This window comes from Colossoma macropomum, unplaced genomic scaffold (genome assembly GCF_904425465.1).
Source record: "Colossoma macropomum unplaced genomic scaffold, Colossoma_macropomum, whole genome shotgun sequence".
Lineage (NCBI taxonomy): Eukaryota > Metazoa > Chordata > Actinopteri > Characiformes > Serrasalmidae > Colossoma > Colossoma macropomum.
Genome location: NW_023494788.1, coordinates 4,259,119 through 4,273,805, shown reverse-complemented (window position 1 = coordinate 4,273,805; position 14,687 = coordinate 4,259,119). Strand labels below are relative to the sequence as shown.

General features: G+C 38.5%; 1 protein-coding gene across 2 annotated transcripts in view; it reads right to left on the bottom strand.

The window, feature by feature from the left end:
- mpped2 (metallophosphoesterase domain containing 2b) overlaps positions 1-14,687 on the bottom strand; it is a 36,563-nt gene that overhangs the window by 6,900 nt on the left and 14,976 nt on the right. For both annotated transcript variants that reach the window (XM_036568095.1, XM_036568096.1), the window contains exon 5: positions 54-169. In XM_036568095.1, coding sequence (XP_036423988.1) covers positions 54-169 — 116 coding nt within the window. The remainder of the gene's footprint in view (positions 1-53; positions 170-14,687) is intronic.

The following is a 14,687-nucleotide window of genomic DNA, read 5'->3' as shown; positions in this document are numbered from 1 at the left end:
CACCTACACACACACCTACACACACACCTACACACACTTAGATTCCTGCTTACCCAAAGGAGGCCCGTGGGTCATAAGAATGTCTATGTCCTCAGGGATCTGGTTCCACTTGTCTAGCAGAGACTGACCGCGAGGCAAGTTAAAGCCCCATCCATTAAACCAGGGTGTCCTGAGGGAGCACACACACAAAACAAGACACTTTATGAATGTCAAATTCAAGCAAAAACACGAACATGTACACAAAATACCACTAACCAGTACACTGTGATACTGACATAGCGTGAAACTACTTTCAGTTCCAGTTCAGCAATATTTTTTGATGTAAAGCATCTCCTGTAAGTAGCTTGTAGTTCACTCACTCACATACTCGCTCATTCAAGTCTCCACAAGAGGGCGCCATAAGCAGTCAAACAACTTCATGCTTCACAACAGCAGTGCTTTACTTCAGTGACACTGTGTGCCCTTGTTAGCGATATATTTGATATAAAATGAGAATTATGTTAATGAGGTCCATAAAACAGTTGCTGTTACCAAGCTGTTTATTTATTTTTTTTATTTTAATATAATTTAAATTCTATTGTGTGTTGTAGCCAAATTATACAGGACCTGACAAGTGCAATGTATGGCATTAACTAGGTCCTTCAATTTGCTTTTAAAGAACAGTTCAAAAACAGCTGACAGACAAACAAACAAACAAACAAACAAACAAACAAACAAAAACATATAAATAGTTTCCTTTCTGGAAATGTGGTTTCTGTCTGTTTACAATACTGAGTAAGGCTCCCTTTGGTGTAATTATGATACTACGATACATTGTGGCTAAAAACATGTACCTCTAAAATGGTAACTTTACAGGAGAAGGCAAAAACGTTCTTAACTGTAACTATTCTTAACTGTCTTGTTCTTTCTCCCTGTCTTTCCTGTAAGGCAGCGGCTCTACAAGACTGCAGCTGGAAGCCTCAACCCTGTTCCACCAACTACATAAAATTATATGAAACCATAAAAACTATATACAAAAACTCCTGTATCAGATTACAAGGCCACAGTTATTCCCTGATGAGTCACCCCAGAGCAGAGGTTATCTCTAGAGCAGCAACCCCAGAGCAGAGGTCAGCCCCAGAGCAGGGGTCATCGTCAGAGGAGGCGGATTGATAGTGCTGTCAGCAGCAGTGAGCAGGAGCTTGTTAATGCGAGTTTTATTTGCCCTGGGGAACAGCGCTGCCGACAGGCCGCACTAACCCAGTCCAGCCCTACGTTTACCCCATCAGACTCGGGCCGATCGAGGCCAAGCGCTCAGCCAAGGCCAGACCAGACTGACAGGCTGTTTGGACAAGGTCAGGGGTAAAGGCAGGGGTTGGGCCCCTCGCTGGAAAGCAGTGCTGAGTGATCGACGAAGATAAAGAGGAAGAGAGAGTAGACAAAAATGGGGCTCATACCACTGCTTACTGCTCCGCCTGCTACATAGATCCACCAGTTTGGAAGAAACGCTGTCTTTATAAAAACACATGCGATGTACAGTGTTTATTAACACAGAACATGTGTTTGATGAACGTCTGTAGCAGCGGTGTACAACTACTCGATACTTAAAAGGGCCCATCTATTTTATTCCTTTTAAGGTCCAGTTAAAATATTTGTGTGGTTTTATGTACCAAAAATGGTCATAATTCATATGTATGTGATCATTTTCCAACCTATCTTTATCGCTTAGAAATAAAGAAGCTGTTGATATATGTAAATAAGCTTTGTTCTGATTGGCTGTCCTGAATTGTGCCTCATTCAAAAAGCCGTCAGAGTTGAAACACTTCTCAGAACTTCAGTATTAATGGGTGAGGCTAAACTGCTGCAGGGTGAACAGGTCGATATACGTAAACGAGTTGGTTCTCTTGACATCACAGAGGCAATGAATTCAAAATGGGCTGTTTTCAGAGCTTAGTTTCCCATGTATGTGCGGTACACTCTCAGAAATAAAAATACATGGGGTGGTACCATTAAAGGTACATCTCAGTACCTTTAGTCAGGGAACATAACTGTACCATAATCCATTGAAATTATATTTTCTAAGCTGTACTGACTCCACACACCCCATCTCGTCTCCAAGCTGTTTATTTTATTGTTCTGTTTTAGAACATTCGGTTATGAAAAAGGTACAAATATGTATTTTTCACCTTGGAAAAAACATATTTAAGGTACATAACTGGAACACAGTTCCAGAAAATCAGATTTTGTCAGTAATCTGTTCAACATGTTTACATGCATCAGATAATGGGAAACTCACAGAAGACGACGTCATGTCAACATAAAACTTAAACTTCACACGGCTTTATTTTTTTAAAAAACATCGCGCCACTATACCTGAAAATATGAACAGACATAATCTAGAAGATAAAGAGTATTTAAATCCTTTATTTTTTTAAGCATATAGTTGGTTTCAGCGTCGCTCCAATAGTGTTTTGCTGCATCTCTCTGCAACACTGCTTGCTTATTTCCGGTACCAGCGTCTGTTTTTGCACACGCGCAGACTGAGAAATCTGAATCAGAGTATACTGTTTACATGAACATTTGAATAATCAGATAATTGTTGAAATCAGATTATGATCAGATTATTGGGTGCATGTAAACGCACTCACTGTTGTACCTTTGAGGGAACATTTACATTGTTTGTACCATGATGAATGAAAAATGTTCCTGCACAGAACCTTTATTTCTAACAGCGTATGGACCGTTTTGAATGGTACCTTTTAAAACTTGTAACAATGTCTGCATATTGCTTCGAATTCTTATTTCAAAAAAGTGAGGGAAATTTGGTTTTCCATGATAATGTGCCTTTTTTAACCTAATCCCTGACTACATCTGTAGCAGACAGCAGATTACCACAAATGATTCTCACATGTTTTGCCATGACTCCGTGCCTAGAAATAAAAAGTGAAAACTCAAAACATTTGTAATAGAAGCCTACAGGCAGGTGCTGAAACAACCATGGTAATCAACCATACCATATAAAAGTGTGAGAGAGACTGCACTGAAAAACAGTGAAGCATTACTTTAATTTGTTTGTCTCCTGTTAATTCTCCTGCAGTTTTATTGCTGTTTAAATGAGAGCCACCTGATTCCGCCATTCAGAAGCTCCTAAAGGCTCAGTCTCACAAAGCACACAGTGCTCTGGACCAAGTTTCAGCCTCACAAAACCTGACAAATGGAACTTATTTTATGAGGACAGTTAACAACTCTTTTCTGTTAACCCAGGTTTAGATACTCAAGCTAAGATTATTTAAAAGCATGTCATCATGTTTATGATGAACAACCAACCGTGGGAAACATCAGCGGCTTATTTTTCAAAGAAGAAAACCACCACCCGTGTGTTAACGCTTACTGGTGTAATAACTACTTTATATTCATATCTATTTTGTACGATTAGTGACATTTCTTGGGACCGATGGCACAGACACCACAAAAAAGTGCAGACCAGAAAAGGCTCAGGAGGTCTGTCTCCATTAGAAAGCTGTCCCTGTTTGGTCAGTAAATCAGCCCTGATTGGTTCTACAGCTGCTTATCCGAATCCCGAACTTAACCGGCCCTGGAGCAGGTTAGATGTGCAGCATAAGTGGCCACGTTGATGTATTCTGGTAAAAAAGTATCCACCGTTGTGACACAAATCTTTGGTTAACTGAGATGTGAAGAAATATGTTGTGTTTCTTGCTGGAAAATATTTTTGAAACTTTGAAAAAATAAGTAACTGCTTGCTTCCATACTTTTGGCTTGCAGTGCATGTCCACATCAGCTTCACATTTGTTTGAGAGTGAGATCATGGCGTAAGATTGTGAGGTCATATTGCTAAACACAAATGCCCTGTACTCTCGTCGACCAGCCAAACCGCAACAATAAAAAAGTAAAGTTCAAAACCACAGAAATGCAAGCTGTGACGAGCACCAGCCAGAAAGTCCACAACGACATCAAGAAGTAATTTCACTGTAGATCTGACTACAGCCAAACATGGATCTGTAAAAAGTAAATGCCTGCCTCCTAAGATTGCACAACACGGCGAAAATGCGATTATATTGCTACTAGGGGTGTAACAATTCACAAAATTCATCATTCAATTTTATCCAACGCAGTTGTGTCTCGAAGCGATGCGGCAAAAATAAGGAGTGGCTGAAAATATGCATCACATTAAGATGTTAATGTCCATTTTTCAGTTAATTAGAGCATTCAACATTATAAAAGTACGTTTGAGAAAAGGGCTGTGCTTTATAGTGTCCCAGTCTAATGCTACAGCAAGAAGCTAATATGCTAGCCCCAAGCTATCACTCTAGCTACAAGCTAACATGTTAGTCATCATATAAAGATGCATCCAATATGCCACACAATTAAACAATACAACACAATACGCTGTATTATTATATCGTCAGTTATTTATTATTATTGAACTGTCCCTCCTGATGATGCTGCTGCTGCTGCATGAACTTAAGCTATCTAATTAACCATTGCTCCACCTGTTTTTCCCCGTTTTTGTATTCTACTATTTTATACTAACGCTGTTTGCTATCCGGTGTGGACCAGAGGAGGATGGGTTCCCCTTTTGAGTCTTGGTTCCTCTCAAGGTTTCTTCCTCTTGTTTTTAGGGAGTTTTTCCTCACTACTGTCACCATTGGCGATGCTCATGGGGGCTCAGACCCGGATTTTTCTGTAAAGCTGCTTTGTGACAACACCTGTTGTAAAAAGCGCCATATAAATAAACTTTGATTTGACTTGACTCGAAAGGATGAGATAAATACTGCATAAACACCTAATCTAACACACTAGGTAAAGCTAACATGCTAGTCACTATACAACAATACAATAAGACTGCAACATACTGCAACTGCAACACACCTTTCAGTATTAATGCTTTTGTACTGTGATTGGTCAAGATGCTCACAGCACACAGTAAAACTTACTGTGATTGGTTAAAGGCCTCTGCAATATCAGTACAAAGTCACCATCACACTAATGATTAAGAAATTGTATATTATGCAGCCCTACTGTCTGGTATATGTATTTGCCTGGAAATCAAGGCAACAGAGAAATAAAACACGACTACTGTTGACATGCACGTAGCAGCACACGTGGAGGATGCCGTCCAGAGAGCATCAGATCGTGACGAGGTTTTAAGAGCGTAGGAGGTTCTGAGGACCTGGAAGTGAGAGTCAAAGTGAAGAGGTTTTTCCCCTCTGGTCTGCTTCCAGAGACCTGAGGCTTGGATAGTGAATTACGCTGAGCAAGCGTAGGAGGAGTCGAGGGACTGGGGCAACTACTCGCTTCCTCGCACTCTCTCTTCTCCTCTTGAATCATATTAAAAAGATCCTGTTAAAGGCCAGGAGCGGAGCATAGAGCACCAATTACGGAGAACAAGAAAGAGCCTCAAGTGGAGAAATCAGAAAGCCTTCTGCTCACCTTGAAAATATGACTACAGACAATAACATACCTACAGGGTATAAAAAAAATATATATAGAAAGAAACATTTTTCAGTTTTGATCACATTACACTTAGTCAATGACATGAAGACCAATGTCAGTCAAAAATGCGAATGCAGGGTTACTCAAATCAACAAGCTGGCTACGGCCCAAGGTTTCTTAGAGTATCCTAGACATTTATCACAAATTAGCTAGTCAAGCAAACAAATAATCAGAAATACACTAGAGAATGCTAGAGAAACTAGCTTATTACCCAGACAGTGCTGCCTATAAAAACACTGAGTATGCCTTCTTTCAGACACTTATTTACACACTCTCTTCCCAAGTTAACAGAGAACCACAACCTTACAGACAAAATAAGAATATATACGAAAAAGAAGGTGCTTCAAGGGTTCTTCAGTAAAGAAAATAGTCCTATATAAAACCATGAACACTCAAAAAACCCTTTGCTTGCATGATTAAAGGGTTCTTTGCATCATAAAGGGTTCTTCAGATTGATAAATATGTGCATGAATATGCTATAGACAGTTCTATACAGAACCTTTTTGAAAAGGGTTCTATAAAGCACCCAACAGGGTTCTTCTATTGTGACACGCTTGACACCATAACAATAGAAGAACACTTGTGGGTGCTATATAGAACCATCTACACATTCTCCATCAGTCTGAAGAACCCTTTCATGATGCAAAGAAGGGTTCTTTATGTGTGCATAGTACCATTTTCTTTACTAAAGAACCCTGGAAGCACCATCTTTTTTTAATAGTGTAGCATAAAATCCATATTAACCAACTAGAGTCTGTGGTTTGAGCAGCAGGGCCATGACTTGTTGTGAAAGCCACAGTAGTTCATATACAGGAAAGGGCTGTCATGGTGCGATTAATCAAAAACAAATCCAGCAGTCAGATAAGCAGTGACTGTTCCATCTCCGTCATCACATGGCGGCTAAACAGACGCCTCTCATCAGCTCATGTTTGTCCACCGAGCTTCAACAGACCCGGGGGTGAGCTTCACTCTCCAGTGTTAGTCAAACAGCAGGGTGGATGGAGAGTAAAAACAAGGCCTGGGTGATATTAGGGTAGGCGATATGACAAAAATATATATGTACGCCATACAACTCCACCGGCCAAATTACGTTCTGTTGATTGTCTAAGTGAAATCAAGTTAATGCATCCTCTCTAACAAACTTAAAACATGACTTTTTCTACTAATTGTAGTGCGCAATTACTTTTCTCATATTGGAAAAAAACATACAGTATAAAATGTGCTACAAATTTGCACAGGACAGTTTTTATTATTTTTTCCAATACATTAAATTCTGTAAATAAACAGTAATTGCATTAAAAGGTGCAGAACTATGTTCTCTGTAGAGGACTTGTTCACTTATTCTCACTTACAAAAATCTACAAAACATGTCATTTGGCCAGGGAAACCCAAACTTTGGCACACAACTGTACATAAAAATATAACTTATGATACTGAAACATCTTGATTACACACTGTGTGTACAACATGACCTTTTCCTGAGGTTTTTTAAATGCAAAACAGCAGTGCCACATTTTAAAAAAAGTCTTTTTAAAACTATGAGATTTACAAAAAATAGACCCCTTAAAGAAAGAGCAGAAAAAAATTAAACAACTGGTAAAACGAAATAAAATAAAAGATCATAAAATGAAATAACTGGCTGACATCCAAATCAACTACTTGTTACTATGCAGTTACTATGAAGTGTATTCACAGACTCTCTGTAATTGATCTAAATCTGTCTTTTTTGACCCATGCAGTTGTTCAGAGCTCTAGAATTGTGGCTGATAGCTATAAAATGTTCTTACTGTGATGTAGTTTATCACAAGAATAACGGTCATATTGTTCAATCCTAATGACCACAAATGTGTGTCCCAAAATGCAGTATTGTGGGTAATGCTTAATACAGGCAATATATCTGTTCTTGATCTCTGCAACAAACTGCACCCGTCACTTAGCTAATATTTATCATGTCTTACAGCTGTTAGTCAACAGTGGATATTCAACAAAAACGTACCACTGTCAGCATAAAGACATACAATGGGGATCAACATTCTGAGACTACAAGTGAAAACACACATGTCATTACAAATTATATTAGCAGCATAATTTGAGAGAAAAGTGGAGTCTTTTTACATGAATTTCAGAATTTCTCAGTATTTGGTACATGTTGTTCCCACTTTGATTTAATGACAGTGTGCACGCGAGCTGGACCCAACAAATTTGTACAAAAGCCTGACCAAACCCACCCGAGAGTCGTCTTGAGCAGGAGTGTCAATAGAAGAGATCAGACTCAACAAACCTGACCCTTACATGGTCAGTGTCATAAATTTGCTTAAATTTGAATAGCGACCCAGAAACAGTGCAGAATCTTGAATATTTCTTCTTCATTACACTTCTCATAACTTTGTTTTAAACATCCAAAATGCTAAAGCTTTCTGTTGTATATTTTAGAGATGCACTGATAGGAATTCTGGGCCAATGCTGACATCTGATATTTTTTATGTACTTTTGCCGATGCTGATTCATAAACATTTATAAAATGTAAAAATTAAGATTAGATCTACTTGGATTATCTGTATAGAAAAAATAAATTTCTTTAAGATTATAAATGCAAAAAAATTAATAAAAACACCAACATTATACCACAGCAGCCCAGCGCTGCCTAAATGTTCTGTTCTTCTGGAGTTCAATAAATACAAAATCAAACTGTTCGAAAATATTAGTTGAATCTAAACAACTGCCGATGATGATACAACAGTATTAACATGCATCCTTCGCACAGACATTAAAAATTACTGTTCGTATTTCTGTGAATGCATTTTATGATCTTTGTCGCATGCCAAAAATAACAGGAGAGGCATAAAAATTCTGATGTAATGAGTTTTGGGGGGAAGGGAGAGCAAAAACAAGGGTTGTAGGTGTTGGTATAGCAGCAGTGAGCTACAGTAATGTACAGGTCAATGAAAATCCCTCATAAAGAAGGAATATGTGTGTGTGTGTGTGTGTGTGTATGTGTGTGTGTGTGTGTGTGTGTCTGAGACAGGCCAGCATGCAAGTGATTGATGTGAGGGTAAATAAAAGCGAGTGGCTGCTCTGGTACTTGGCTGGCTTGGCTGATACTCTGGGGTGCAATCGTTCACCACAGTCAGCTCTTTCCCCGTCACCATTCATTCATTCATTCATTCATTCAGTTCCATCTACACTACTTCAGCCACAGACAGACTAAACAGAAATGTTTAGTCTCTTTTAAATATTTTATATAAAATCAAATGCATGCTACACTTTAAGGACCAACACAGAGGTATAAAAGGGTATCATATCATGGAAAAGCAAATTTTACTCACTTTTTTGGAAAAAGAAAAAATACCGTTCACTCCTCAGTCCATATTGTTCATGTGTGGAAACTAAGCTGCAGAATTGCCTTTTTTGAATTGACTGTTTTTACATATAATTCTCCCTACAGTAGTTTAGCCCCATCCCTTCAGGCTTTTAAAAGAGGCATGATGCAGGGCAGCGCTTACTTATATCAGTGTTTAAGGCACAGTAACAAACAGCCTGTTTAACTGTAAGAAAGAGGGATGGAAAAAAGTAAAAAAGTTAATTTTGACTGTTTTTGGTATATAAAACCACACAAATATTGTAAGTGGACTTCAGGGAAAAAATAAAATGCAAAATAAATGCAGGATATAGGCCCTTTAAGGTTTTTACTGGTCCTTGCAAGCACAGCAAGTAGTGCCACATATTAAAAATCCCATAATAATAATAATAATAATAATAATAATAATAATAATAATAAAAAACCTACAACTGCAATTATTTTATTCAATGTTTTACAAACTGCACTAAATCCAATTTTACAGTACTGATCTTGCTCTCTTTGTAATGAAAATGCAGTTACTCATTGTTTAAGCACAGACGAAATGCTCTGAAAAGCATACTGTCACATTATCTATCCAAAAAAAAAATATCATATTGCCCGTTGATAACAGCAATACAAGTACTTAAACACATTTGTGTGGTTTAACACACCAAAAAACAGACAGAATTAATTTTTTTCACGACCATTTTCCAACCTTTTTTATCCCTTAGAACAAAACAGGCTGTTTTTGTTATTGTGCATTTAAGACTGATCTATGTATTTAGCTCTGTTCTGATTCGCTGCCCTGCCTTGCATCTCACTCAAAAAGCCGTCCAGGCTGAAACACTCCTTATAACTTCAGCATGAATGGGCAGGGCTAAACTGTTGTCAGCTGAACTGGCGGATATGTGTAAACGTGTTGGTTTTTGTGACATCACAAAAAACTATTCAAAACAAAAAGGCTGTTTTACAGCTTAGTCTTCAGCATATGGAGTGGGAAGTGAACAGTAGGTTTTCAAAAACTTGTTTGTTGAAAACATACTTTTCAACAAACTGTACTGAAATATATGTAAACAGTGTTCACATATTTCATGAAACTACTTTTCAAAAAAAAAAAAAGGGAGGAAAACTCAGTTTACCTGATATGGGCCCTTTAACTGATCCACAAATCCAAGGAGAAGGATCCACCTGAACTACCTGAGCCCACGAGGGCAGTGTGAATCGTGTGGCTGCTTTGCCTTACATAAAGTCATGAATGTATTCATAACTGTGCTAGCTCCTTCCCAACAGTATACAACATGTTATAATACACAGGTCTATTAAAGGGCCCATGACCTACATTTTTCTTGTATTTTATTTTTGATGTCCATTTTTACATTTATCTTGGTTTTTCCACTCTCACTTTATCCCTATTTGTTATGGTGCCTTTAAGACTGTTATATATAAATTAGCTCTGTTCTGATTGGCTGTCTTGTATTGCGTCTCCTTCAAAAAGCAGTGGGACCGAAGCACTCCTTATATCTGATTATGTGGATATATTTAAATATGTTGGTTTTCATGAATCACAAAAACTATTTTTTTTGCAACAGTTTATATATATAAACTGTGTGACACAGAAGTAAACGGTACGTTTTGAAACTTTAACAGTGTTTACACACTATGTCAAATATTTTTCACAAAACCAAGGGCAATTCAGTTTTCCATGATATGGGCCCTTTAATTATATCTTACTAACGCAAAAAGTGGAGAAACTTTCTTCTCAGTTTTTCCGAACACAGTCATAACGCTGAAAGAATCAAGACAAACCTGTCAGACACTGCACCTTTATGTAGTATGTGTATGTTTTGGCTACCTCAGCACTTTGTGATGGTGAACTCTCACTGACCCTGACATAACACACGCACGCACACACACACACACACACACACACACACACACACACACACACACACAGATAGCCCCTTCAGGTTATTTATGAAAGCAGAACGCCACTCCAGAGCTCGGCCCCGCCGGCCCCTCCAGTCTCTGAGACACTGAAAGGATAAGTGAAATATTTATCTGACCGTGACAGAGGGGCAGGAAGGGATAGAGAGAGAGAGAGAGAGAGAGAGAGAGAGAGAGAGAGAGAGAGAGAGAGAGAGAGAGAGAGGGAGAGAGGGAGAGATTGGGGGAAAAAAAAGAGGCAGATAAAGAGAGGCAATGTCAAAAGTGACATTCGAAGCAGAAGAACAAAGAGACTGGCAGCTGGGTCAGATGGGGCGAGTGAGAGAGCGAGGGGGGGGTGAGAGAGAGAGAGAGAGAGAGAGAGAGAGAGAGAGAGAGAGAGGGAAAGGAAATGAAGATGGCTATGGGATTTCCTGTTCAGCCCGTTTCTATGCAGTGTTAGTATCCACATCTCTGTACAGAACCTGGCCATTTTATTCATTCTTTTATTAAATCAATATGTCACCATTTAAATTTGGGATCATCACTTAATAATACTAGTTATCAAGTTATATGCAGATTATGCTTACTTATATAATAAACACTGCAGTAAGTTTTGGGGATTTGGAGACCTCTGTGGTGAAAACATGTAATTGCATGCAACATGCGTTAGAACATTTTGTAACATGAGTTGTGCTTCCCCTTCCCCGAGAGGATGAAGCTGATGATTGCGTGTGCATTGAAAGAGAATTCAAAGATGGTGAGGGATGCGTCTTCTGAGGATGTGAGTGAATTATCTACCACTGTCATCAAATTTTCACCAGTATAATGTTGTTTTTTGGATCATTTAAGACCTAAACTTCGAGCCAGACCTTCTTTTTTTGCCTGTGCGTGTAATGTTAATGCAAGACAGGGTCAGGAAAGCTACTAGTTTGTTTCTTAGACTGTGTTTCTTACTGATCAAGCAAACTGCCAATTAATTACTGCAGATTTACCAGAAGGTAAATTTTAATCACTGATACTTGTATATCAAGTAATCAAGCATATTTGAGTAATCGTGACTCTACTAAACGAATTCTTTCAAATTGTTGATGTTGGCCAGAAGTCACTCAGATGCAATAAGGACAAAGTCACTTTCCATATCCAGAGCCAACACTCTTACATCTCTCTGCCAACCATACCAGAGCCTTTGTAATAAGTTTAACCTCCAGAACTTCAGCATAAAATCAAAACAATGTCACTTTCATAAATTACATAACACTTGTTCTCCCCAGTGGTCACTACACTGTTGGTCATATGTGATTCCTCCAAAACCAGGACTAAGCTCTGTATTGCCTCTTCAGCTCTCTCTCCAATATTACATCTAAGGGAGGAGGAAGCACTTGCCTTGGTTAAATCCTGTCCACAGAAAAACAGAAGCAGTGGTTCAGGAATATTTCTGCAAGTCCTCCAATCCAGAGGCTTCGATAAAGCCAATGTAACTCTTATTGAGGAAATTATAGCCGGTGAACTGGCTGCCTGACTCATACTGAGTGCGCTGAGCACTCTCTGGCAGCATGTAACCTGCTCCTTTTATCCCAGTCCTCCTGCCATCTTTATAACTGTGCCCTCAGTCTGCCCTCAGCCCATCAGTATCACATCTAACTGATGCCCATCTAACACCGATGAACCAACTTCCAGCTAACATACAACTAGTGCTGGGAAATCTTCTACATTGAGTATTGGTGTTACACAACAATACTGATTTTTTGTTGATAATAGATAATGAAAATTTAATGAACTGCAGTTAACTAAACGGGAATTCCACCTTTTTTCCAACCAAAAGTCCCACATAATTAAATGGTTAGGACATAAACAAAGTCAATCAAAGTGGTTTCATGTGAAATGTTCCTTTCTAAAAAAACGTACCGAGTCATAATTGTTCACAGTGGTGGTGATAAGAACCAGATGTCTGAAGAGTTTAAAGCCTCTGAAGTCTCCCTCACACAAAGCTATAACATGAAATGGTTATGAATATACTGAATGATGTCTGAGACATTGTTTTACAATAGTTCTGAGATAAAGCTTCAACTCCACACATATTTTTTTAAATCCATTTATGGTGAAGATGTACATGCAGGGTGTTAAAATGCAAAATAAACCGCAAAGAAAACTTTACCACCACCATTTACCACTTCTTATTACCACCAATCTTATCACCATTACATCAAAAAACTCACACTGGGTTCACGGGTCATTCTGGATTGCAAATAGAATGGCTATATTTGTGGTGTAGGCATTGTGACCTCTGGTTCCTATCACCACCACAGTAAAATAAATAAATAAAAAGAAAGAAAGAAAGAAAAAGAAAGAAAGAAATCAGAGTCTGTAAGTTTCTCTACAATGGACCATTTTACATCATATCACTTTGTTTTAAAAATTTAATTATGCTGAAATACTGAAAAATCTGTGGGATTCCTTTTTAAGAAATGAGCTCCAAATACATAAAAAAATACATTTCAAAATTTCTTTGCAAGAAATAGGGTTTCTGTCTGGTTTATGTTGCTGATGTCAATAAAGAAAGAAGGTTGTTTCCACAGCAGTAATTCTGTTAATCCACACACACACACACACACACACACACACACACACACACACACACACACACAGAACTAAACCAGTATGCACTCAAGCCTTTACTCACAGGTCTGAGATGAACTCGAAAGATAATAGTTGTTAATTAAAACTGACAAATGATGATAGGGCCAAGGGTAGTGCCTCCTAATGGTCTAGAGAAGACTGTGCAACCCAAACCAGCCTGAAGCAGAAACAGGTAGCTAAAATTTTGCTAGAATAACATCCAGCACACCTAGTACACTGGTGACAACTGTTTATGTATGTATACAAATGATTCTGTAAAGTTATGTGGCGCATACAGAGAACACAGAAAAAGTGTGTTTAGGATTCATGTACAGTCCTAGATCTCAAATAAATCAAACTGCAGTACACCCAGTCTGTTTTACAGCCACTCTGTCCTGATTCAGATGCATATGTTTTTCCATTCACTTTAAACATTGAAGGGTTAACCACTGTAGAAGTGCAGCACATCCACATCTTAAAACAGAGCCTGTCACATCCCATATCAATACTTAAAAATCACTGTTTCACGTGATTTACTGTCCCATAAACCTACTGTCATCAGCAAGATCTCACCCCTAGCTCACAGGAAAGGAAGCTACCAGAGAGGGGCTCATTTATCTGGATACCAGTCGTGCACACACAGCTTAAGGAATTGTAGGTCAGGCTTGTTCTAGGCCACCTGAAATAAGTCTAAACAGAGCTTGTGCATGGTACATACTAAGGCCCTACAGATGTATTGGATGGCTGATATTATCGGCTAACATTGATGACCCTCGGTTTTATTGATATTGATGAAAAAATACCAATAATACCAATTATTTGAGACTTTTTTGGTCATGGCAAAATTAAGCATGGTCATTTAGACATACAATCTCCTGACAACAATGCAAACCTTAGCTGGCTGTGCCACTGGAGAGCCCAATACAAACACCCACGTGTTTAAATATATCACAGCAGCACAAGCTGAACTGGTGAAGAAAAATGGTGAAAAACAAGAAAACAAAAAGAAGTAACTGACAGATGAGCTTAAAATATAAATATAAAACTATATTTGCCAATGTTTTCATGCTTAATTCCTATTCTGTACCTGATTTTCTAACATGCTGCGAGTTGCTGTTCATGAGTGATCATCTGTTAGATCACAAGGCTACACGGCACTGTTAGAGAAATGGACGTGTGCGCAAGATACCATTTGTTATCACAATATTGACCTTTGCAATCCTAATATCGCAGAAGGCTGCAATATGCAAATGAGCCCTCTAACAAATTACAACGGTTTTTACCGTGAACATCCACACCAAACCTCATATGA